This window comes from Hoplias malabaricus, chromosome 2 (assembly GCF_029633855.1).
Source record: "Hoplias malabaricus isolate fHopMal1 chromosome 2, fHopMal1.hap1, whole genome shotgun sequence".
Classification (NCBI taxonomy): Eukaryota; Metazoa; Chordata; class Actinopteri; order Characiformes; family Erythrinidae; genus Hoplias; species Hoplias malabaricus.
The window spans coordinates 27,763,783-27,791,612 of NC_089801.1; the positions used below are offsets into that span (position 1 = coordinate 27,763,783).

The 27,830-nt window shown below is 37.6% G+C and overlaps 1 protein-coding gene across 6 annotated transcripts in view; it reads left to right on the plus strand.

The window, feature by feature from the left end:
- mast4 (microtubule associated serine/threonine kinase family member 4) overlaps positions 1-27,830 on the plus strand; it is a 140,616-nt gene that overhangs the window by 5,081 nt on the left and 107,705 nt on the right. For 4 of the 6 annotated variants that reach the window (XM_066657980.1, XM_066657989.1, XM_066657997.1 and 1 more), the window contains exon 2: positions 25,582-25,735. In XM_066657980.1, the coding sequence (XP_066514077.1) occupies positions 25,582-25,735 (154 nt within the window). Of the gene's footprint in view, positions 1-1,904; positions 1,965-12,367; positions 12,401-25,581; positions 25,736-27,830 lie in introns of those variants that run through there. The other 2 variants (XM_066658012.1, XM_066658021.1) reach the window with 2 other exon arrangements.

Genomic DNA, 27,830 nt, shown 5'->3' on the forward strand with positions numbered 1-27,830 from the left:
ACACAATAAAGAATTGTAACATAAATACAAGGCTTGTAGGTAAATTGTATTTTTTTTTATTTAATAATAATAATCTTAATCACAATATAAAAAATCTTCAATCAAAAATTTGAGAAAGCTGTGATTCAAATTAAGCCTTGGCTTCACTACACAACTTTTAAAGACAGAGCAGATTATAAACAGACTGCATATCTCTCAGTACACAACTGTTTTGGCCAATTTTTATGGAGACTGGAAAAATGTAAGGCACACACTACATGGCTGGGATAATAAACTACACAACTGACTTGCTTTCCCTAGAAGACACAGATAAACATGGACAATCAACAACTTTCTGCTTTTATTGTTTGCACTGCTATGTGTGTAGAAAAACAAACTGGCAATATGACTCCGGGTTGTGGATGGTAACTTGGGGTCTGTCCAAAAACCTAGTGATCTTTCATCATTTTATGTCATAGTGAGCATGTTCCCGACATGGTAGGCTGTACCAATTCTTAGATACCTTAAATATGATGTATACTGATGTACCTTAATCTGGCCAAAGTTTAAGGCAGCGTCGAACCATTCCTTATTCGCAAGCACAACTCTTGTCTATATTGCTCTTCTTCCAGAGGGAAAAATATAAAAATTCAATTCACAATAATACTGGAAGAGCAAACTCCATCATGCTGACATGTTACATAGTACAGTTTCTGCAGTGTTGAGCTTGGATTAGAAATGGCAAAGGCTGGATTTTCTGCGCGGCACGGTGGCGGAGCAGGTAGTGTCACAGTCATACAGCTCCAGGGACCTTGATTTGCGGGTTTGATTCCTGCTCCAGGTGACTGTCTGTGAGGAGTTGGTGTGTTCTCCCCGTGTCTGCGTGGGTTTCCTCCCACACCTCTGGGTGCTCCAGTTTCCTCTCACGGTCTGATCATCTGATGGTTGATATTTTTCGTTTTATAGTGTCAGTGCCTGAACCTCATTCCACTTTCTTTGGCACAGTTGCTCATGTTCGTCCTTCAAATGCATGAGACAAACACATTAATGCTGATTTTACAGTTACCCTCTAGTACAACCTTCTAAATTGTAGATGAAGTAGCTTGTTCCAGCCCAGTAAAGTCACATTCTGACCACTTTTATGTGAACTCGTCAACCTCATTTCAGCAGTCTTAAATAGCTCCCTGCTCTTCTGTCTTGTCCCAGCTGAATGGTGTTCTAAATAAGAGAGGATGGTTTAACACAAGCCAGACAGTGTCCTGAACGGTTAGTTTTTCACCTTTAGAATTGCGCATGAATTCACACTAAGGCAAACATTCACTTGGCTCACAGCGTGAACTTGTCATGCATGGGTTTCTTTGCTCTGATTGTCCTTACATAATAGATTTACAGTATCCTGTTCTTGCAGAGAGAATGATTTAATGATAATAGCTCATTATAAACATAAATAATGCCATAGTGTTGTACATGGAAAGCATACACCTATAATGTATATTATCATAAATAGTTTCCAGTATTTTGGACCTGTGATGACGGTCATGAAATGTCACGGCCTTATCTGTGTTCCTTATTTCAGCATTGGATTATTACAGTCATAGACTTCATATCAGGCTCCATTACCCACTGGTCTATTTCCCATTAGTCCACTGGATCGCCCAAAGACTCTGCAACTATGATGCTATTTCCGGGTTATAAATAACCTCTCTTTATTTTAGTGGAGCTTTTCGTTGTGGACGGGGTGTGCAGAGTCAATGAATGGCTTACCAGCTAAGAGGATTCATCTTTAATCTCTTTAAGGCTCCTCTTCCTCCACTAGGGGTGATGTCATTCCCAGCGTACTTGTCTGATTTCTGCTGTTGATCTCTCACACTCTGTGCATTCCAAATGCGAATGGCAAATATAAAGCTGTGTCAAAGAAGGCACCGATGGCTTTGAGGAGGAATTTGACTGTACCAGAAAGCAGCACATCTTCCGATGGATACCGGGTAAGAGAAGCTTACCTGACTTTCTAAATGCATTATGTAATAGGGTTCAAAATGTTTCAATGACTTACTGTCCTGCCTCAACATTAGTTTATAATGCCTCTCTTCTGAGGAACATTGGCTTTCATTGATTTAAAGCAGGGTCTAACACCAGCGTGAATTTTAAACAATTCTTATGAATAATAACTGAAAATACTGGCACTAGCACCTGGAAACGAGAAAAGTGTTTGTGTATAGTGTTTGATCAACATGTGTGTTATGATAGGCGGGCTGTAATTATGGCATGAGAACCAGCTCAAAGACAAAAATACAAAAAAAACAACCTTTGTGTTAGTTGACTAATGAACTGTCAGATATTCACACTGTGTCAATATTCATGTCTGTGCAATAATGGAGCTCTGTGGAATTACTTGGATTATCAAAGATGGACACTGAGCCCAGAACGCCAGGGAAGTTACTTGTCTTGGCAGGCTTGTCCATGTTGTCTCAGGGAGTGTGTCCAATTTGCTTGATATAATCTTTTAGAGAGATGTCCTTCCAGGATATCAGCAAAGTTTCTGTTTATATACAAGGGCATTATGTGAATTTAGAACAACTATGCCGTGTGTTCTGTTTAATTAGTTTTATGGCATGATGTCATATTCAAATTCATAAATAGCTAGGAATAGAAATCTGGAAAGACTGGAAATGTTAGAGTATACTTTCATTTATATTTATCTTAGGATTAAAGCAAAACTAGGTAGTTTTTTTTTTTTTTAATTACAGCTTCAAAATCACTGTGATACCTCTGTTATTGCTTTTCTGGTCTCAGCCCTGTAGAACCTGCACTATGTAACTTTTTGAGGTGGGAAAGAACCCACCCCATTCCTCCCCCTTTCCCCTTGGTTTCAGGACAGTGCTGTAAAAATGATTAGATTTTGCAACCATAGGAGGCGCCATGGAGCAAACAATACCAAATGTGGCCTAGGGTTGTTTTATTTTATTTATTTTTTAATCAGCTTTAAACCTTAGATTTTATTTTATTTTTTTAGTTATTATTTTTACCTGGAATGGTTTAAAAGGATATTCCACATGTTGTGAAAGTGGTGATAGGTAGGACGGAGCCTTAATCTTTTTTATATTTAAATCACAGTTTGAAAGAGTGCAATTTTCATATTGTAAAAACTTTAGTTTTATTTTCTAGTCTGCTTTCACAAAAAGCTAAAAATATCTCAAACCAAACACTGAGCTTTGTACATGGCAACCACCACAACTGGCACCCTACATTCAGGATCCAAAATTAAAGCCAGATCACTTGGTGTCATTGTTTATAAAAACAGGCTTGGACCTTAATTTATACAAAACATAATGATAAGAACGAGGGGTTGCTGAGTCTACGATGCAAATATGAAAGTTTTATTGGCTCACAAATAAGTGAGCCTGCACATTATATCAAACCACATAGTAGTTGGTTTGATATTTTCCATTGTCTTCTACTTCTCGTGTTACTGCTACAATTACATTTGCCTTGTTGCATTCTTAAAACATTATCATACTACCACTGCCGCTTTATTGTAGTTGTACTTCTTTTTATTTATTTAGATAAAAGCTGAAAAGTACATTCAGTTGTCTGGTTCCCTCACTTCCACATTCACCACACACTCCATGTTACATCCACCCCTTGAAACTCCAAGATGCCATCTTACAAAGGAGATGGTGGGTTGTAATGTTGATTAAAGGTAAATTGTTGTGAAATCTGGAAAAGACTTTTCTTGGTGGCTGGTTTTGCCCTGCGTGTATTATTAAAAACAAAAAAACACTTTAAACCCAAACTGTATAGAATAAACATTGCAAAAATGATGTCCCACAAACCAGGCTTTTTATTAAGAATCATTTAGTTTTAGTGTTTTAAGGTCACTTTTAGAGCTATGTTTTGAATGTCTGATTTCTTTCACCAGCAGTGTGAGGAAAAATCTGGCTTTAAAACAGAGAATTCATGTAAAACTCTGAATTACTTAATTCCTTTGTTAATTAGGTACATTTTTAATGATAAAATTTTTTGTAATTGGTGAAATTTCTTTTAACTATGTGTTTGTGCTGTTGCATTCATATTATACACTGAATGGTCGCTTTGGGGCACCTCCTTGTGTTTACACTCTTTGTCCATTTAATTTGCCCCACTAATAATACAGAAACATATTATAGCTCTACAGTTTCAGACTTTAGTTCTTTTGTCGCTCTGGATAAGAGCGTCTGCTAAATGCTGTAAATGTTGTTTATCTGCATACATTGTTAGCCCCATTCCCACTATTCTGCAATGGTCAGCACCACCACACAGGAGGTGTTGTTTAGATGGTGGATCATTCTGAGTGCTGCAGTGACCATGACGTGGTGGTGTTATGTTATTGTGTGTTGTGCTGGTATGACTTGATCAGACACAGCATTGCTGCTTTAATATTTAAACGCTGTCTCCTCTACCATCCACTCTATTGGGCAATATAAGACTCCACCACGCCGACACACAGTGCTAGCAGTGTTCAAACCTGCCTCATTTGTTTGCCTTGCTGTACTACTGGTCCCCTATTTTAGGAACCATAGTACTAACTCACTATCACCACACCAGGGTCAATGCAGTGACGAACTGCCCAAATAATATCTGTTCTGTGGGGATCCTGAACAGTGAAGGACAGTATAAAAATGGGCTACGGAACTGTGCAGATAACAAGAAAGACTACAGTCTGTAACAGTAGTAATACAACATGTGGTGATCAACATGATCAGTGGAGCTGATGAAATTAAGAAATAGTGTAGAAACAAGGAAGTGTCTCTAATAAAGTGGCCTGTGACCAAAAATTAAGTTTGGAAATTGGCAAACATTATAAGTTCCATTAAGGAAAATTTACTGCCAAAGAACGTGTATTGATTTGTTCTGTTCTTTGGGATAAAATTGGATCCAGAAGTATGTCTGAGATTTGGCTTAGACAATTTAAAGATGATGGTTTTGATGTTAACACGTGTTAATACTTAAATTTTAAAAAAATATTTAATATTTATATTAATATAAATAATTTATATTATATAAATATAATATTTAAAAAAAGGAGATAAATATGACAAATTACATTTTTAATCCTTACAGTTACCTTACAGTGACACATATGTTAAAGCTTTAAAACTTATTTTGCACACTTAATACTTGCTGCTCTATATACGACCATGTATGCAAGATGGCTGCCTTGCATATCCTGTTTCCATCTGGTGTGTTGTTGTGCATAACCTCATAAATTAATGCTAGGCATACAGAAGTTGTAGTAAACACAAAAAACAGGGGCATAGCATCAAAACTGCAGAATATTTTGAAAAAAACTGTGTGAGCAAGTCGGCAGTTTTTTTATGGTCAGCGTTTTCTGGTCTGTCCTCTACTGGAAACCTCCAGTAGAACATGTAGCATAAGACAAGGCCAAACATGTAGCACTACGCGAACACGGGGCCAACAACAAACCTCATGGATGGCCGAACTTATCTCTAGTCTAATGCGGCATTTCCTGTCAGTTTCTTGTCTGTGGGCTGATGTTACATGACTGAATGCTATTCATAAATAATTTTAAATGATGCTAGGTGACTTTTTTAAGCCATGTAATTGGAAGTAAACACACAAACTTTTGTAAGCAAGCCAGGTCTTTTGAGGCCTGAAGTTACACAGCTGCATGTGCCTAGAAGCAGATCTGATCAACACAGGAAGCTTCAAACTCCCTACTGGGACATTTGAGGGCTGTGGAAGAGTTCAGTGTGGAGGGAGTGTTAAGCTAGCAGGGGCTCTAGCTTGGCAGCAAAGGTCTGTAATATGAACAGTCGTGACCTTCGAAGGAACATGATTTAGCTGGGAATGGAACTAGGGTGAGAGTTGAGGTCAGCCAGATGTCTGATGAGAGTCTCTTTCCTTCCAAAGTCTCTGTCAGATTAGGCTCTCCCCCCCCACAAAGAAATGGATTGGAAAAGCCACTTTTTCCACATCTATTTTTATCAGTAGCCATGTCCTGCAATGAAGTCATAAACCTTATTATATTTGATCTAAGAGGCCTTTAAGTGGATGATTCTTAAAAATATTGACCCTATTTATTTACACATTTGTACATTTAAAGAACCCTTTGACAATTAAAAAATAAATAAAATATATATTTAACATTTCATCAGGACAGATCTCCATGTTCTTAGAATCTTGTCACTTATGGAAAAAGTAGAGTTGTTGGGGTTATGACTGTAATGCTATATTCCGCCTTTATTGCTGGTATTTAAAATGATGACGATATGTGAAATGATAATGTGACACATTTCTGAGGGCAGAGTTCACTTGCACTGAGAAAAGAACACCCCCCCCCCTTTTTTTTTGGCTCCCAGTAAGACATAAATACCCACAGCACACATTTCACTTCATTGTTTGGTGAGGTCACGTACTGATTTGAATAAACACAAAGTAGCAAGGAAAGTTTTCTCCCAAGCTTCTTGTGTAAATCTAACCCTGCTCTATGAGGGCAGCTTCAGTGGGGCTCTTTAAACCTTGGTTTGCAAGCTCCAGGATTTACAGCATGGCTGATTGAACCTCATTCTGTCAGCTAATCTGAAAACCTCTATCAGCCACAACATTATAACTGCTGAAGGTGATGTAAATATCATTGAATATCTTGTTGCAACAGCATCTGCCAAGAGTTTGATATATTAGGCAGCAAGTGAACGGTCAGTTCCTGAAGCTGATATTTCAGAGAAAGCAGGAAAATGGGCAAGCGTAAGGATCTGAGCCAAATTGTCTAGGGCCAAGTAGTGATGGTCATAATATTTAGGTCAGAGAATCTCCAAAGTCACTTTTTGGAGTGTTCTTTTTATGCAGTGGTTTGTTCCTACCAAGGAAAAGCGGTAAACTGTGCCAAGGACATGGCTGTTCAAGGCTCGTTAAAGAGCAAAAGGAGCAAAGACTAGTTTGTCTTGTCTGATTCCACAGAAGGGCTACTCTAGAAAACCCAGGACTTTTTGTGATGAGATTAAGATAGGATTAGTCAAGATGTATTGAGTAAGGTGGTCTGAGAATATTGATCACATTGTAATACAAGTTAGAAACACTTTGTGTTTTCTGTATCTGTAAACCATAATTAATTGGAAACAACTCTGCCAAAGAATGAGTAACTGGTGAGAGGATAGACATGGACATACAAGATGGAGGATACACAAGCTTGGAGTGTCACACAGTCAAACAGCTCCAGAGTCCTGGGGTTGTGGGTTCAAGTCCCGCTCCGGATGACTGTCTGTGAGGAGATTGGTGTGTTCTCCCCGTGCCTGCGTGGGTTTCCTCCCACACCTCCGGGTGGTGCAGTTTCCTCTCACGGTCCATAAACACACGTTGATGGGCGGATTGGCGACTCAAATGTGTCCGAGTGTGTGTGTCGCCCTGTGAAGTACTGGCGCCCCGGGTGTTCCTGCCTTGCACCCAGTGATTCCGGGTAGGCTCTGGACCCACCGTGACCCTGAACTAGATAATTGTAGATGTAAATAGAAGCCAACCAGATTTTCTATATCCAGATAATATTAGGACATAAAACTCCCTTCCATAGCACTTTTTCAGGAACAGTTCCTGTTGGTAACCCTAATTTGGTGCTTCCTCACAGTGTCCACATGGGTTTCCGCCAGGTGCTTCGCTTTACAAAAACAAACATTGGTAGGTGGCTACTCAAAAATGTCCATAGTTGTTAATGTCTGAGTGTGTGTCTCCCTACAAAGGACTGGCACCTCTTCCAGGGTGTGTTCCTGCCCTGCACCCAGTGATTCAGGGAAAGCTCTGGACACATGGCGACCCTGAACTGGATAAGCAGTCACAGACAATGAATTAATAAATGAATGTTGATTCCCTTGTTATTCACAGGTGACTGTAAAAACGTGCTGGTTTTGTCACTTCATTTTTAATGACAAACAAATCTGATGCAGAGAAGAAGGCATTCTGGCAAGAATATTAAACTCATTGCCTTTTCCACCTTAAATGGCATTCTAATTATAATCGACTTATTCCAAACCTGAATTGTGAATTATTTCTACCTTATACAGATTGGTAATATTCTGCCGCCAACATTCACATTCCAATTCCATTACAAGTTCCACCTTAAATGATTTAACATTTTTGGGCATTTATTAATTTTGTGTATCAGTACTTTTGAACTTTTTAGCACATTTTAAAAATACCCTGATAATAATGAAATTTTGCCTCTGTATTCGTGGTGCAAAATTTTCATATTTGTTCGTGTCCATTCACCAGTAATATCAAGTTTCATCACCCCTCCACCACCCACAGTCCAAAAACATGGAGTGTAGGTGAATTGGCTTCTGTCTAATAACTGTCCTGGTGTGTGAGTGAATGAGTGTGAGCCCAGATATGGATTGGCACTCTGTCCTGGGTGAAACCCTAGTGCCCGATGCAGTCCTCCAGGTGGACGGTCGTTCCTGGTCGAGAGTACGCTGTGCGCGTTTGGCTGCCGCTTCTCACCAGTGTGTGTGTGGATTGAGTGTTCTGAGCAGTGTGGATTGTAAAGCGTCCTTGGGTGTCTAGAAAGGCGCTATATAAGTGTAAAGATACATACATACATACATACATACACAGAGTAATATATCACATTAATCTGTAGCAGATATTTGGAACTTTACTCGATCATATGCTGTTAGTGTTTTGCTAGAGTGCTTTTGTATTTCAGATGAAATGCTTCATAGCAGATATTTCCATAGACTCTGAATTACAGAACATGACACATTCAAACAATGGCTTCCCATTGTGTGATTTCCAAGAAGAGCAGTGGGTAGGTTTTCCTGCAAAACGTTGCGACAGTAAATCCAGCTTCCAGAATGAATCAGTGACCTTCCAGGTATCTGGATTTGAAGTCTCTCCTTGGCATCATGCATTAGTATTTTTTTGGACTGCACTTTTGAACTTATGGTAACTCTTGGCATCACTTCTTTGCAAGCAGCATGCTCTACTTCAATAAACTGTGTCAGCTAAGTAGGATTTTGTGTTTTGTGCCCCAGTTCCTTTTACTAACTTCTTGCTCATGTGTTACTAGGTTACTTGTTGGCTGCTGTAGAGTTGTGTATGGGTTTTCTCGTGTTACCACATTTGCTCCCATACTGAGGCTATTTTAGGGGGTAAGGTGACCACAGCGCTAGCTCATGTGGAGCTGACGAGTACTTGGCCTCATGTGACAACTGATTGATTTTCTTGTAGGACATTGGAGAAGGTGTATTAAGATCTGCTGAAGCACCTTTGTTTTAGTTGATTTTAGGCTGTCAATAACTGCTATGCTGGCTGTGAGAATGTACTACGTTGGGAGAATAAACATGGCTCTCGTAATGTTTTTTTTTTTTGGTCATTTATATCTTGTATGTTCTTGCTGCAAAAACATTCTTGCTGGTGTAATAGTAACAGGGGTATCAAAAGGCATTTTAAAATAGTTAAAATAAGCGTATTAATGTTGTTGACTCTAGGTGACCAAATTGGTTAGCTGATCTAGATCTGTGTTGTGTATTAAATATAGATTGTTGCAGTCACCCTTATTTCAAACTGACTTGTGAACAGCATCATAATATAATTCCATATTTGGTGTGTTGTACAGCCTCAGTTCCAAAAAATTTGTGTGTATTTTATTTTGCAGTATGTGTTATTGGATGTTCTCATCAGATTCACGTTTTAATTAATATTCCTTTACAAAAGTTTACACAGTTCTTAATGAAACCTCATGTGACGCTTTTGTCAAAATGCCACAAGGATCAAACATCACTGCACCATTCTCCATTTCTAAACAGCACATGTTCTTTTAAATGAGAATGAGCCACAGCTTAATTCAGTGAGAGCCCAGGAATGTGGCGTGAGGACCAGAAGCTTTGTTTTTTAGCCAGTTTTGCTTGGTTCTCATTTTCTCAGTTTTTTTTAATTAGTATTAATTTCTTTTGCACACATTGTATTTTTTATTTTATTTTTTTTGGTTTATCCTCATTTTGCATATAAACATGTGTTCAGTTTCCTTCCCACCTCTAAAAGTTACAGCAGGTTCTGCAGTGCCGCGTCCAGAGTAGCAATGATAGAGTCTCTATTTTCTGTATTACAGGTCAGGGAAAAATGCATAAACAATGATTTTGAAACTGTAATTTTAAGGTAAATATAATGCCTAGTATTCCTTTAAGACCAATGAAATACAGATGCTTTAGAGTTTATTAGCTTAGTTACTTCTGTTTTATTGATGAGTAAAAATGCTCAGGATTTTTTAATCAGGATTAGCTAAATTGCTAATGTCATTTAATCTATCTACACAGTGGGTGGAGTTAATTGATAATCAGAAACCAGACCTATGTTTTTTTTACCTTTGTTTTGTTGTATATTATTTATTTGTTTTAAAGGAGCAATTGGACATTTCCAGCAGCGATTCTTCTTCAAGTAATGAAACAACCATTATACTGACACTTAGTGAACTGGATGTGTCAGAATTCTGTACTGAACTGATTTTAAACCGTCTGCCCTCATGTGGGAAGTCCATTAAGAATGAAACCTTCTTTGGTTGAAAATCCGCACAATTTTTAAAACCTACAAAGCCAAATTCAAATAATACAGGGTCAAACAAACAACAATGATGGTTCTTACAGGTCTCTTTAGTAATGAAAATGGGACTTTATAGAACCCAGAACACTCAAAATAGCAAAGTACCTTTGGCATGATCAAATAGTCCAAAGGGGTTTTACAGACTGATGGAGAATGTGCTATAGATGGTTCTATGTAGCACCTTTCAGAAAAGGATTCTATATGGCACCAAAAAGGCTTCTTTTATTATCGCACTGTGAAACTTGTACCAATAGAAGAACCGTTTTGTTGCCATACAGAAAGCTCTAAAATGTACTGTATAGAACAATCCATAGCACATACCCCGTTAATCTGGAGAACCCCTTAATGATGCAAAGAACACTTTTAACGATGCAAAATGTTCTTTGAGTGTTCAGAGTTCTGTATAGAACAATTTCCTTTACTAAAGAACCCATGAAGAACCTTAATGTTTAAGTGTGTAGCGCAAAGTCCTATCCAATACATAGATTAGAAAACTAGAAACAGAATTGCTCATCACATTGTTTTTCTCTTTTGAATGTAATGTCAACCTTTGATTGAAATCTCCAATTTGATGGAACATTAGTTGCAGCTCTTGAATCTAATTTTTTTAACATATCCACTGAGGACTTACTTGATCTACTGAGGTCTAATTGAATGCAAACAATATTTAACGACTTAACAGCATGTCTTGGAAAGCTGATGTTGCCTTCCTAAGACATACTCACTTTATGGATTTTTAATGTTGCTGTTTGTTCAAATTGGCTGATGTTTAAAACTCGTCAGTCTCTCTAATACTCTTCATTACATTTCTTTCAATCAGATATTCTGTTGCTATTATGCTGTGTATAAGCTGGTAGTAAAATTATTCAGTGAAGCTTCACTGCTGACTAAAGAACTATATGTGTTATGTAAGATGCTCTATGAGTCATTGTTATGTAAAGCACTTTCTGAGGGTCATCTCAAAGAGGGAATATGGGCTCTGTCATTAGGAACGACCTCATGCATAAGTTCACTGCAGAATGCTGGAACAGCCCTTCAGAAGTGCCATGCATAATTCAGAGGGTCTTCATTTAGTGGATGGAATATGTAGTTGAGTATAATTTAGCTTTTATATTTCAAAAAGCATACAGCATGCGAAATGTAATGAATGCCAACATGCATTAGTTTAGTTATGGTAATGTTTTCATGAATGCTGTTATGCTTTGATAATGTTGGCAGCAGTAATAGACTTTTGTCCAGGACCTGCTGACATGACCTCAGACTGAGGGTGTTTGGCTCTTGATGTTGAATACTTATGGAGTTAATCTGATTATCTAATACTTACATAACAACACTATTTTGTTTGATGCAGATAAGAACATAAACTTGAGGGTAGGGCAAATGAGAAACATGCAGTGCATATGTACATATACGCAGAGGCATGTGTGAGAATGGACCATGCCAAGCTTTTTAATTACAAACAGATGAATACTCTCTAGTACTGATTTCACATTTACACACATATCCACATCTGCTGTTCCTTAGTAACTGGTACTGTTGGGCATAACAATCTCTGTACTCTCAGTACAAATCTCTCATCTGGTGTTTTGATACCATTACAGTAAACATCATCTCAGTCCAGTATAAGTTGCTTTTGACTGTGAGGAGATGCTGTAACATCCACCCACTGTGCTTGACCTCTCCAAGCAGGTCTCTCTGATAGGAGTGCTTTCACATCTGAAAATGAATCGCAGTCCGAGAGATCAGTAGGGGAGCAGTAACATTGTTGCTCACTGATGCACTGCTGAAATGTGCAGATGAAGAACAAGATCCTCTCGAAGGTTCGACAGAAATCATGGTAAGTTGCAGGACGAGCGAGAGATTGTTTTGTGAGTGTTTCATTGTGAGCTGTGGATGCATTTTATTTCCAGAACATTCTCTCTCTCTCTATCTCGCGTGCGTGCTACTACTCCAGAGGCGGTGTTGTGAAGCTTATTGAGGATAATGACCTCTCGAGGTGATGCTATGTGGTGTAATGGAAGGGGGAAAGGTTTGCGAAAGAGCTACCAATTTGGCTGGATGTTTCGTTAGCAGTGGGCTTTCTGTGTTCTCATCTCGTCTAGCTTTGTTTATGGTGTGGACAGTCTCAATAGGCTTTCCTTTGTTTAGTGTCAGTGTTGGGGAGGATTAAATATTATTCTTTGCAGTGGCCTCAAGAGTAATCTTGGAATCATTTCATCCGCATCCTAGAGCACTGCTTCTTCATCGTAAGATATGGCTCAGTTTCCACTCACTTTTTGTGTCAGGTGACATTTCCATACTGCTCTGACCAATCATCATTGTAAAAAAAAAAAATAACAACAAATATCTTTAAAATGGCAGCTTCTTAATATGTGGCAGAAAACTTCTTTACATCTAATGCATGTTAAAGGAGCACTAGGTAAGTGCTCCTGGGCTCCCCCTACATTAACAGTGTGTAATACACTATTATAGCACTGTCCTGAAATCAAGGTGGAGGGGAAAGGATTGGTTTCCTACCCTCTTCAAAAAGTTACAGAGTGCAATTTCTGCAGTGCTGAGCCCGGAGTGGCAGCGATAGATTCTTTAGTCTCCCTATGACAGGTCAGTACAGCATCACAATGACCCTTAAACGTTCCTTTAACTGATTCTTCAGTATGAATTTCCAGATACAAATGAATTAGTGTTATTGAAAAGCTTCAGTATTCTAGAAATCACAATCTTAGAATGACCCACTTCTCCCAAAATGACTAAGTGTCATCCCTTTGCTCTTCATCTGAACAACCTGCTTTTACAGGATTTCACTCACCCAGGAGCATCTCATCATCTTGCAAAGTGATTGTGAGTGTTGCCAGATAAATAGGGTTCATCTGTTCTCCCTATTACAGGTCAGTGAAGCATCACAATGATTTTGAAGCTATAATTTAAAGTTAAAATACTACCTAGGGTTGCTTAAACATTCAAGCAATTTTGGAGCATTTATATTGTTCCACTTTTTCGGGGAAGCTTCACACAATGCTTATACAGCTCCTGTGTTCAGATCAGATTTAGAAAAAGACAAATTGACAGTAACGAAATTACACCCATTATCTTCAACAGTAAAACTCGTGATTGGTGAAGTGAATGAAATTGGGGGGAACTGTGGCCTTGAGGTTAAAAGAAGCGAGCTCATGGCCAGAGGTTTGCAGGTTCAGTTCCCAGGACCGGCAGGAAAAGAAAAAGGATTTACGGCTGTAGTGCCTTTGAGCAAGACACCTAAGCCCCAAACTGTACCCCAGGCGCAGAGGTGGTTGCAGCCTGCTGCTCTGGTTCTGAGGGTGTTCACTGCCCCTAGTGTTAAAGGTGAAGTTCATGATTGTAATAAATAAATTACATTTTTTTTATATAAAATTCAGAAGATGTAGATCTATTCCTGCTCCACAGGTGGGTAATGTAGGCTTATAGTTATAGTTTCTAACCCCCTCTCCAAACAAACTATTCTGCCTTAAAAGACACTGAGCTTCTTAATGCACACAACCAGAGAGAACTGCATTACCCCACAACCGTAGATGTTCCCTTTGTGTGTTCACTGCTATGAATGGGTTAAATGCAGAGAGGAATTTTCCTAAGGGGATCAATAGAAGTTATTTTTCTTCTTCTTCTGCCTATGCTGTCAAAATGACACCTGCCATGGTATTTGGCACCAAGTGAACAGTCAGTTCTTGAAGTTTGTGTTGGAAGTAGAAGAATTTGTCAGGCTTGAAGACATGTGCAGCTTTCACATGGCCAGACTGTGATCGCAAGAGGACTGCTCCAGGGCATCTCCAAAAAGACAGGCTTTGTGAGTTACGTCCCAGTATGCAGTGATTAGTACTTACCAGAATTGTTCTAAATATATACAAACTGAACTGGTGAAAGGGTAATGACTGCCCAAGGCTTATAGGTATATGTAGGAAGCAAAAGCTATAATCTGCTGCACATAGGGCAGTGTGGCCACAGACAGGTAAGAGTGTCCTCTATCCACAGCAATGGAAGAAATGTGTGTTACTTATCAGGGATACAGTTGTCACCAAGCTGCACTATGGAAAGAAATAAAGCCAGCAGAAGCTCTGGACTGTGTTTCATAGGCAAGGCTTGAGCCCTGGCATTCATGTAAATACAACTTAAATGGTTGTAGTAGCCATAGTACAGAATTGTTCAGGAATGACTGGATGGACATGACAGAGTCCAGATCCATCAAGGCACCACCTCGCAACTTCAAGGATCTTTAACACAAGCGAATTTAAATGCAGTAGATGTGCTGATCAAGCAAGAGTACAGCCAGATAACACCATGGATAAATGTACCAGTGCACAAACTCATGAGTCATGATTAGTTTTTATTTTTTTCCCCCAATGCTGTTACATTGCAACATTTTCTTTTTTTAACACATTATATTACTGAACCAGTTAGGGCTGAACATAAATATTAATCCATGTAGATGTTCATTTGTTTGGTAGGGTTCATTCATTCAGACTAGGCTTTTGATGAAGGTAATCTGCAAAATGTAATGTTTGGGGTTCCTGAGATATCATTTATTTGATAATGTCTTTTATGAAATAATATTTTTGTGACATCTGTAGCTTAAAGTGCTTTGCTACAAACTGCACTGGTTTTTAGATGCTACAGAACTAGGCAGTTGTATTCATATCAATGATAGTAATGCTTGCTTGATTGCACACCTATTTTCACACTGTCATAAAAGTATGTTCACACATACTATAGTTAACATAATATGAAATTATTTTGTAAATGTATGTTGTCTCTGTCTCTGTTTTGTGTGGGAAATCTAGTTTAACACTTGCTCAAAAAGAATGTGTTTGTTCACAGAGCATGGACATTTGTTGATTTGTAGCAGTGAGATAAAGAATTGTCTTTGTGCAGAACAATCCCCTACTCCTCCACCCCCCTAAAATTCTAGAGCTGCATCTAATGAAACATTCTTTAACAGTCAGCTTGTCACAGGCTCCTCACAGCTATGATGTAAGAACCGATAACAAACAAGAGCCAGAGTCTTGACATGTCCTCACACAGCATTTGTTTGAAGTCAAACAATCAGTTCCCCCTCGTTCCCAGCACATACAGCTTTAATGCAGAACGTGTGCGATTAGCCTTATTCCTTTGTGCATGAGGGGATGAGGAGGCAGCCACTTGGCTACTGAGCCATAGAGCTATGTGCACACTTGACTTCAGGCAAACAGTGCACTTCAAATATCAGTGTCTAAGCTTATATCTGTCAAAGTGGCTTCGATGGTACTTTATACCTTTATTCAGTATACACAGATCTATGAATATGCAATTAGTCCCTGTCTTTAACTTCACTTAACGCCCTGCCGCTTGCCCACAAGTTGACAAGTTTGGTTCGTTATGTTTATGATATAAGGAACCCTGGCTGTCCAAATTCACCTATTTGAGACTGTCTTTTGAACACTGCTGTTTCAAAGCAGAAATGCTCAGCTAGCACTGGGTGATATGGCCAATATTGTTATCATGATACATTAGTTTATGTTGATCTTGACATTTATCACAATATAAAATTTTGTATAAAATGCAGACAGAATATACCATATGTTTGTTGCTACACAATATTTACATTGTTATTAATAGAACATAATAAATGATGTAAATGACTAAAATGCCCCAAGGAAAGATTTCACTGGAAGTATGTAAATAATTTTGATTACCACAAAATTACCACATTTTGTAGGACACAATCAGACGCATATATGCACGCTATTACGGTAAATGATAATACAGAAAAAAATCTCCCCAAACACAGAGAGAACAGAAGACAATGACAGATTTAATTCAGATATTTTTCATTTACACACACAAGCAATTAAGCATATTACAGACTTATTTCTCACATTCATATTGTCTCATACAGCATTGGTGTATGCACCTGAGAGTATACTGCATTATCAGGCTGCTTCTGCGAAAATGGAATAGGAAGCAAACTCTGTTGCCCAAAGCTAATCAGTAATTGAAAAATCATTAGCAAATCATTAATAGCAAAAATAAATAAATAAATAAATAAATCAAGATTTTATTTTGATATTAATATTAAACTTAGCATAGCTAAATTTTCCCCATACATTAACATTCATTCATTCATTATCTGTAACCGCTTATCCAATTCAGGGTCATGGTGGGTCCAGAGCCCACCTGGAATCATTGGGCGCAAGGTGGGGAATACACCCTGGAGGGGGCGCCAGTCCTTCACAGGGCAACTCACACACATTCACTCAAACACTCACATCTACGGACACTTTTTGAGTCACCAATCCACCTACCAACGTGTGTTTTTGGACTGTGGGAGGAAACCGGAGCACCCGGAGGAAACCCACGCAGACACAGGGAGAACACGCCAACTCCTCACAGACAGTCACCCGGAGCGGGAATCGAACCCACAACCTCCAGGCCCCTGGAGCTGTGTGACTGCGACACTACCTGCTGTGCCACCGTGCTGACCTCATACATTAACAGTACTTGTTATTTTTAAATAAATCCTTATAATATATGGATGAACTACAATGCAATTTATACTGTAGTTTTGAAGTTTTGAGTTTTCAAATGATTGGAGCCGGTTAAGCTGTGGTTATATTTGAGATTTATTTAATTATCTGAGTAAAGCTGAATTGTTCAGAAAGCAGAACACGGCACTCTTCTTCTCGAGTATAATACATTTTTAAAATGCACTGTATATGTGACCCTCGAGACCTTGTGTATTTTTAAATTGCAGCATATTCCCACTGCAGCACTATAGAATGTTGTAGGAATTGTTTGTAGCAATTTTTGTTTTACTTGCTTCCTACTTTTTTAGGTCTCCTACCCTCTAAACAGCTTAGGAAATCATGGAGACCTAGCCGAGGTTTCACTTCACGCGCTGAATTAGAATTAACTCATGAAAGTTATCAGGCATGGCCCATTTTGTATCCCTCTTTATCCTCTCTGTAGTCATTGTATTAAATTATTTATGTAAATGTTCATACCCCTCACTCCTGAGTCCTGAGCTCAGGGATTTTGTGATTTATGAGTGATGGAAATCCAATGAGGGCCTAAATGAGATTTTGAAGTGAAATTCAAACCAAAGGGATTTTTAATGACGTTTATAAGGAATATATCTTGTCTAATCTTAATGTGCTGTACATCCAGTCCAGATATAATCTATCTGTCTGAGTTTTATGACTTTGAATAGTTGGACTGTAAACATTATTTGGATGGTGGCTGTTTTTGTATGACTCAGTGTTTTTTTTTTTTTTTAACTGTGCACCTGCCCATGAAATATGTTTAAAAAAAAAAAGGCAAGTTGCCAGCTCTGAGCTCATTGTGGTACACTGTGAATAAAGACTGACATAGATGTTATCTGCAGTGTTTCTCAGTGGCCTGGGTAAAAATTACCACCACATTCATAATGGAAATGAGTTATACAATGTCAAGCACTGTGCTCCAGACAAAGATCTACTGTATACCATCACTTACACAGGCCTGCTGCGATACTATGGTAATGGAAGATTTTTTTTTTGGAAATAATAAATTTGCTTATAGTGTAATATGTAAAGATACATAGTATATACCCAAAGATTTGCCCATGTACATCCGGTTTTAAAGATTATTAAATTAAATGTATTTATTGCACAAAACAATTCTTAATCATACTATACAAATAACCAATCACAAAATTATTATTATTATATCTGGGGAAAAATAAACATTGTGGCTATTGGTTATTTTACTTCCTAGTTAGTTTCGAGTAGTTTAATGACCCTGCACTGACTGCAGTGTCTCTGTAATGTATAGCCCAGTCTAGTGTGTCCACCTTTGCTCCTCCCTCTTGTGCCTCCTTTGTGTTCCTGCCCCCTCGTTATCCCAGGTGTTTCTTGTTTGTGTAGTCTTTTTATAGTCCATGTCAGTGTTTCCTGGTTGTGGGACATACATGATTGCATGTATGTTTGTGGTTCATGTCTGTGTGCAAGATTCTAAGATGCTAAGTTTTGGTGTTCTGTTTAGTTTGTGTTCTGCTGTTTAGCCATCTTGTTTAGCCTTCTTGTTTAGCCTTGTTTGATGTTTATCTTATGGTTTAGTGTCTTGCCCCTTTAGATCTGTTCTTGTTTAGTGTTTAGCCCAGTGTTCAGTATTTAGCTCTTGTGTTTAGCCCTTGTGTATAATGTCCTAGCCTTTGTGTTTAGCCTTGTTGTTTATAGTTTAGCCTCTGTTTTGTGTTCATCATCTGTTAAGTGTTTAGCCTGTTCTGTATTGTTCTTGTTTACTTTCTCTGTTTTTAGTCTTGTTTAGTATTAGTCCCTTTGTTGTGTTTAGTGTCTAGCCTTGTTTAGTGTTCTTTGTTTTTGTTTCAAGATCTTTGTATTGTTTTTGTTCTATAAGTTAAATTAGTGTTGCTAAGTGAGTTTTGTAGTCTTTGTCTAGTTCCCTTGTCTCTCTGTTTAGTTCCCTTTTTGTGTTAATTAAAAGTCTCCTGCGATTACCTCCTCCCTGTTCATTGCTCTTTGACCTCCCCTACATACCACCACGTGACAGTCTCCAAGTTAAAGTGAATCTGTCGCACTTGTAATTAATTGGAAGATAGGCAATATTTTAGCTTAGTTTTCACAACATAATGTCAACTGTTTTGAGGCAAGCATGCATAAAAAGTAAAAAATATTCTTACGTTTGAAATTGTTGATAAAACACTTTTACATGGCAGTAAACAGTGCTTGTTTATTTAACAGTTTTTTAACTTTTCATTTTGTCATGATTTGGTGCATTGCAGTGCTATCGAGCACATTTCTTATGTACCATTTGTTAGCTTGATGATAATGGTTTTGAAATGAGCAGCTAAGGACAGGCACAAGGTTTGTTTTAGTCAAATTAAAACACCATTAAAAGCTGTTCCCTGGACTGCAGTGTTTGTTTTTTACCAACCATAGCAGAGATTAGCACAGGCAGAGAGGAATACACCTGTGATCACTCAGGCAGCTGCACATTTTACAATAAATGCCAGACTTCTTATGCTACTGGGAGCAATAAAATACGGTAATTGCTGGAGAACACAGAATAATGACCCTGGGATGGCAGTTGCATTAAACATATTTCAGATGAGAAGTGGTACAAAAAGTAGTTTTATTGAGGTCTGTGCACTGTTGGATTGAAATGATCAAAATTACACAATCCGAAAACATCATAACTTGATATACAGACTCTGTGGTTCTCCGTCCAGTATCACCTTTACATTTACCTGTAAATTAAATTTTATCCCAGTCAGACTTGATGCAAAAATAAAATAATGATATACTTATAAACATCAGCTATGTCCAACTATGTTTAAGGGTGTGTTTAACTTGGTTCGGACTAAACATGAAAATAATACATTCTGATTCATTATAGTCCTGGTTTGTTTAGCATTCACAAAGAATAATTTACAAACAAACCCAAATGTGTGTGAGACACAGATGACATATATTATGTGAGCCAGTCACCAGAACAATGCACCACGCTGTGTTTTATCGATATATCAGAATTGTGCGTACCTGTTTGTGTTTTTACCTATGGGAATCACAGCAAGATGGTGTTAAAATGGATGGAGGAGTCAAAACTGTGCCAGAAATTCCTCCACTGCACAAACCAAACATGGTATGCTGTTTGTTTTCAACACTGTTCTCTTGTGGCGTGCTTAGTGTCATATCTTATTACATCCCATTCTGTATTGTATAGTATTCATACTTGAAATGACCCTTTAAGAAATGGACAGAGACCCAGCTGCTTTGGCAGTCTCATTCCACTTGTTTGGTGCATTCCAGAGTTGAAAGGAAGCATTCAAAATTACTGTGACGAAGTACCACCAGGGTTTGATTCAGTCAGACCAAATCTGACAAGTATAAACACACCCTAAAGAGAATATAGTGCAAATGTTGTTTTTGGGCTGTTGTATTCATATTGGCCAAATAACTGTTAAATATTTAAAATGTTTACATTGTTTACATAATTTTTATTTAATTTAATTTTATTTGTTTTTGATAAAATGCTGTTTCCTCAGTGACAAAGCAGGGAAGCACCAATATGGGAATTCTGTGTCGATGACGATATTTGATACATAGACTGGTCAAAGGTTTAAATAAATTTTTTAATTAACAGTTCAAATTAAATAAAAGAGCAAATTGCATTAATTAAAAATTAATGTAATACGTTAATAATAAATAGTTAGTAAGTTAGTTAGTAATAAATATAATAAAGGAAAGCAAATGATGAAATACAGTAATGAGGACTTCACCACTGCCTTTGTGCTTCTCTACACGATGATAATTTTTTAAAAATAAATTTTTAAAAAAGAAAAATAGTATTGCAGAGTCTTTTTCCAGAACAAAATAGATGCATCAGCAGGTATAATTTGGAAATATGGGGAAAATCATGTGTGGTAAATGTATAATAGCTGTTTTTTTAAGGACCTACTCATTACCCATGAAAGAAATACTATGATATTTAATTTTTTATTATTTCTTTCAAAACTATTACCTTCAATTTAATTGCTAGAAGTATAAGTGAGGAACCCTGATACTCTGGTTTCCTCCCACAGTCAAACGCACACAGGTAGGTGGATTGGCGGCTCAAAATTGTCCATAGTTGTGAATGTGTGAGTGTGTGTTGCCCTGCGAAGGACTTGTGCCCCCTCCAGGGTGTGTCCCCGCCCAGTGATTCTGGAAAAGCGGTTACAGACAATGTAAATGAATGTTTGTAAACAGATCTTTTCCACACACTTGTGTCAATCATTAGAGGCTTTGGCTGCACTGCAAATAGTGCCATGTTCCCTACATAGTGCACTTTACAAATAATAAGAGCAGATGGTATGCTTGATCAGATTGTATATCCACTGAAAAGAATGAGACAAGTGAATATGTGGCTTGTGCCTATTGTCTCTTACATGCTGTAACAAAAAAGTGAAATGTGTAAATGTTCTTAACTGTAACAGTATTTAAACGCAGTTTTTTGTAGAATCTCCTACAGGAAGCCAGAGTAGAAGAAAGCTTTGTAAAAGTGTTACTAAGGCAGTCGATTGGCTGTTTACCAATCCAGAAGCAGTAACTGTTTTCAGAAGAATTTGGAAGAATTTTATTCCTTTTATATCTTTTAAAGTTTTTAAAGTGAAAATCAGTATACAGGCTTGGTAAACTATGTGCAAAGATGCTGTTTTTGTTTATATTTGCTTTAGCTTCAGGGAGCATATGTACTATAACATAACAAGCAACTCAGGTTCTAATTTCCAGACAATTAAATAATTAAAATAATAAACAAGCAAATCTTATTAAACTGTTTAATAAAGTTATCCTCCAAGTTTTCCACTCTGTCTGATGTTGCTTCCTAAATCCTGACATGTGTGTAGATTGATATTACTCAAAATAGTGGGGCACTTAGTCACTGTAGTTCTTTGATGGTGAAACTATTACATGGAAGCATTACATTTTTCTGTCAGTGGAAATTTGGCAGTGAAACACATTGTTTCCCTGTTTCCTCTTAAAAAGCAGCAGCATCACACCTTGACTTCTCTTCCTAAAGTCATTGGCAGACAGGTTTAGGTCAGTTTTTATGTTTGCAAATAGAGTACGCGCTGTAGAATTTGAAGCACAGAAAAAAAGTACTTTGTACTTTAATTACAGGTTTTAATGTTTGCCTTTGCCTGTGATGTTTTGGCCTCATAATTCCTAATCATTCTGTCACAATAAGCTCATTATAAATGTAAAACATAAAGAAAAATTTACATTTTCTGTACTGGAGACAAGTATGTAATCTTAAAATGTGTAGCCTAGTAGCTTGGGCAGAACTTTCTACTTGTTCCTCTAAGACGAGTATACAGATTCTATCAGCACCTTTCACGTACAACATTTACGAACAATTGGGCTCCACACATTTCAGTAGAGACATTGCAGGACTAGATCCAGACAAGGCCGCCCAGCCTTTAGCTGCAGCCTCCAAGGAGAGGGTGTTCCCAGTTCCAGTCAGAGCTTAGTGTGTTTACATTCATCTGGAGGAAACTCTTCCCTCTAGCCCACTCTGTCCCACTGAGAGGTGTTTCTCAACAGGACACTGATTTCTTTCAACCTCTGAACAATGAGATTAAGAATGGCCTGTTATGTTGCATCATCTAGGCCAGTGTTTGGGATGTTGGCAATGAAAGAGAGGTTCTTGCCTGAAGGCGAAATGGCTTTGAATTCAATTTTGAAAGGGTTTATCAGCCTATTGTGTAAGTATAATGTGGCCTCACTGTCCATAGAACTGTGTTAACTAAACAGTGGGTTTAGGGTGGATGACTGCTCTAAGAGGAAAAGTTTAATTTTAGATTGTGCAAATTCTACACGCTTTTGTGAGTTGGTTTTCTATTTATGTGTTTTGTTTCATGTCTGCATACTACAGCTCTTTTATTTTTGTTAAATAAATATACAGTAATAACTATACAGTCGTTTATGTGAAGTCCTTGAAGCCTGGCAGTTGGATACATATGCTTTTATGAAATTTTGTGAATTAGGCTTAGTTGAAATATTTGAAATTTACATTGTTTAGTTTGGCTGGTAATGTTTGCCAATATTTGTGTTACTGCGCATCTCCATTATATTTTTTGTTATTTTTGCGAATATTTATTTACCTACATCTCAATGTTATCATGTATTATAATGTAATGTGTAGTACATAAAGTGTTGTAATATTTTACTAATTTATTTACACGGTCTCAGGCCTGATGAGCAGATACGGAAGCATTGTTATTTTGCAATTATGTTTATTTATTTATCAAGATTTATACATTTGTAGACCTTCTGTGTTTCTTTTGCTTCTTGGAACGAAACAAATTTACAAATGAATATTATAATACACATATACCACTCATATTGAAACATTTGCTCATTAGAGTTGGAGATTTTGAACGTGTGCTTATTTTTAACAGTTCACAGTTGATCTTATCAGTACATGAAACACTGTTTAAACACAATTGGAATATTAACACATTTGTATAAAATATTCTGTTCATTTTTTAGAATGGGTATATATATTTTTTGGTTGTATTTATATGTCGGTCAGGCCTAGAAATGCAGCCAGACCTCAGAAAGAAATATTACTTGTTATGCTTTAAAGTCTTTTATAATATTGCACATTCATTTGAAAGGTTATGCAATCTTCATCTTGATTGCTTTCAAATGAGTTTTTGATAGTCATAATTTTCCAACCTCATCTGCCTCATCTTCCCCCAAGCCACTGGGTAAATTGCCTTTCAGCTGGAGTCCTGGATCAGAAATAAATAAATGAATAAATAAATAGGTATATTGTTTGACTTTCCTCTGGGCTCATCAATGTTTATCACAGTGAAAAATGAATGTGCTCGTGTGTAGAATGTAGATCATGCAGCAGCCGAGTGACTTTGTGGCTGATACTTTGCATGGTGGATGTGGATGGTTCAATGGTTGCCTCGTGTTTAAGAGCTTAAAAGGGAGTAAATTACTTGTTACATAATAGGTAAACATTCTGAAAATCAAATGTGTATGAACTCTCGGCTGTGAGGCTTTATTCAGTGTAGCATGACACTGAACGCTAATTTGGCTGAAATAACACTGATTTTTATGGTAAAACTTCAAACAAGGAAAAGTTTCAGTAAGAGGTTGCTGCATTGGTGATTTTCTCTGAATCTTCTGGAGACCGATTCTGTTGATTGGCCCCTAAAACTAAGCAGTGGCCGTCCAGAAATGATGTAGAATAGTTTTAACATAACTGTAACAGTGAAATTGTATTTAACAATTACAAAAATGAACAGTATTCATCTGTGCAAACAAGCAGAGACAAGCATGTTTGGGTACTTTATGACTATTCCTATAAGGGTAGATCCTACCTTGATTGCAGTTAAACATTTAAAGAATCATTCTATGACTGTGTATTTATTGTGGCAAACTAGGGTCAGATGGGCACATACAGAGAGAAGTGGCAAAAAGCTTTTGCATATTTATCAGCACTTGGCTAGTGCCTCAGAACCACATCCTGACCATTCTCAAATCTAGAGATCCTGTATTAGCATCTGTTGTACGGAGGGATAGGAGAAATAAATCATTTTTACCACCAAAAATAGCAAACAATATTTATGAACGTATTGTATTTAATGAACATTTTGCATTCTGTTTAGCGAGATGCATCAAACTGCCTTGTAGAAGGGTTATGCTCTATATAGCAAGCTGCACACATGGAGGTAGCCATATTTAAAATGTCCAGGTCACTAGGTGCCAGTATAATGGTAATACATTGTTTTATGTATGCTTCATTACAATTTGAAACTAAGAAAAAAAAAAAAAAAAACCCAGATGCCAAGTTTTGCTGTGCCTTGCTTGATCCAGCAATATGTCATTCCTTCCCTCCACTACATTTCAATGCTGTACAGATCAGCTCTGTGGGCCACTTACATAACTGAGGGTACAAGCCCATGCAGCTAGCACTAGCTGCTGTGTCTGACATGGTCAAAGAAAAAAACCCAATGCCAAATTTTTGGAATTATTATTACAGACTATACAGGGTGACTCTCAGCAGCAGATAACAGTATTGTTCCATACTCTCTCAGAATAAATGGTACTGTACAGGTACATTATTGTCACTAAAGGTGCAAACAGTGTGTTCCATAAAGGTATATTACATTCTCTTCTTTAGGAGGTTATACATCTTCATTATAGAACTGTGTAAAATTAAAAAAAAATATATATAAGTCCTGGAGATAAAAAGGGACGCCGGAAACAATGCAACTTTAAAATCCACAATTAATATAGATTATGGTACAGTTATGTTCCCTAACTAAAGGTACTGAATTTATACTTGAGGGTATCACTGCAGTTCTTCTGAGAGTATTTGTTAGAAGATTAATATGCCCTTCACTAAATCTGTATATAACTGCTGTGTATGATGCTATCAGAAATATATTCTTTATAATGGCGTGTGCTACTTCCCAGATAAAGCACTCTGTTTATCTGTCTCTTTCCTCTCTGCTAGCTGGATAACATCCTGTATCCCCCATCCGTGATCTTCCGCAAGACTAGCAACCCTGAGGTGTCCAGTGGCTCCAGCCTACCATTTAAATTCAAACGGCAGCTCAGCGAAGATGGCAAACAACTCCGCCGAGGGAGTCTGGGTGGTGCCCTTACAGGTAACGATGGCATCAACAACCATGTACATCCACATAAATGATATTCCCAAAAACAGCTGTAAGGATCACCTTAAAGACAAAAAAGCCTGGAAGGCTGGAATACTTTTGTATTGTGCTATTTTACAAATTTTTCTGGAGAGAATTCATTAGTGCTGCCTATAAACTAAATGCTGGTCCGTTACAAAAAAATAATAATAATGCTCAAAACTCTGAAACTCCTGGCATCCATACTAATGCATCTTCTGTTTGGGATATTTCATGTTGTTGCTGGCTGTTCTATTCCCCTTTTACCTTCAACTCATAGCATATCTGTCTTTTTCAGTGAATTGTTTCTTCTCATTATGTGTCTGCAATAGTGCAGCTTCAGTTTCCCCCCCCACTGTCCACCTTCACATTCATACAGAACCACCGAAAAGACCATAGTCTGGACCAGGGGTGCATAATGTGTTGACTCCAGTCATTTACACCATGCACTTAGGTAAATTGTGCCTCACATATATTTACATTACATTTAAACCTGCAATCAAATTTCATCACTTTCTTTCTGCCTATCGTGGTCAGCAGGTCAACATGATTGACAGATGGGAAATGTAGCTACGGTCCTGTGTAAGGACTGTACATAAATATCCAGATGACTGCAAATTATGAGTGACCAATATGAGGTTTTGATAACATAAGAGATAAGAGACACTTTGTTGCTATTATATGTGAGTGTAATACATTTTTGACAGCCTTCCCAAGCAGCAGGACATACAGTAGGGAAAATGAGTACAAATAGCACAAAAAGTAAGGAAATTTGTGATTGGTGGCATTTGTGATGGGCGCAACCCACATACTCAGCTCTACTGCTCATCCACCAAATGTTCCTTACAAATGTGGCACAATTTAAAAGTTTAATTTAAAATTAACAGGCTTTCCAATGGTAAAAGATTTATTGCCAAGAAGCATTGTTACAACAAAGAAATAATCTACCAAACACAAATTTCCTCACTTTTTGTGCTATGTTTATTTTAAATACTGCCACTTTTGCAAGTCTTCCCACCTACAAAAAAATAGAGAGGTCTGTAATTTTTATTGTAGGTACACTTCAACTGTGAGATGCAGAATCTAAAAAAAAAATCCAGAAAGTCACATTGTAAATCTAAAAATTTTAAATCATTAATTTGCATTTTATTGCATGAAATAAGTATTTTATACAACAGAAAAAAAACACACAGGGATTTTGGCCCACACCTGCATACAGATCATCTCCAGATCTTTCAGGTTTCGGGGTTGTCACTAGCCAACATTGAGTTTCAGCTTCCTCCAAAGATTTTCTGTTGGGCTCAGGTCTGGAGACTGGCTAGGCCACTCCAGGACCTTGAAATGCTTCTTAAGGAGCCACTGTTTAGTTGCCCACTCTGTGTGTTTCGGGTCATTGTCATGCTGGAAAACCCAGCCACGACCCATCTTCAATGCTCTTACTGAGAGAAGGAGGTTGTTGGCCAAAATCTTGGGCTACGTGACCCTATCCATCCTCCCTTCAATCAGTTCTTCTTTGTAGATGGGGAAAACATGCAAAATCAGCAGTGTATCAAATACTTACTTTCCCCACTGTACATTTACAAATAAACATTTACATGAGCAGGAGAATAGTCAGCAATGTGGTATATAAACCATCTTTGAAGTAGATATTGCAGCATAAACTAGTTGCAAGCAGAAGTGTGGGTATTGATTCCAAGATTGTTACAGATTTGCCTAATCATAGTTGAAAGTTGTGTTCCTGTATCGATAAGATGCAAGCTGTATGTACATTAGATGCATACAGAACAAAAGGATAATCTAGTAATAAGGATAATAATTAACTCTGCTTTTATAATGACAGTGCACTTCTTGTGCAATAAGTGATACAGGATGGATAGAGCATGGAGTTGTGCTCTGTATGTGTGGAGTATGTGTTTACTGATTGTGTAAATATCCAGAATATTTATAATATTTAGTATTCACAGAGCAAAAATTAGTTAACAGTTAAAGGTCAAAGCATGAGGAAAAAAATACAGTCAAATAAGTGTAATTGGCAAATCCAAAAGACAGTGATACAACGAGAAAATAGAGG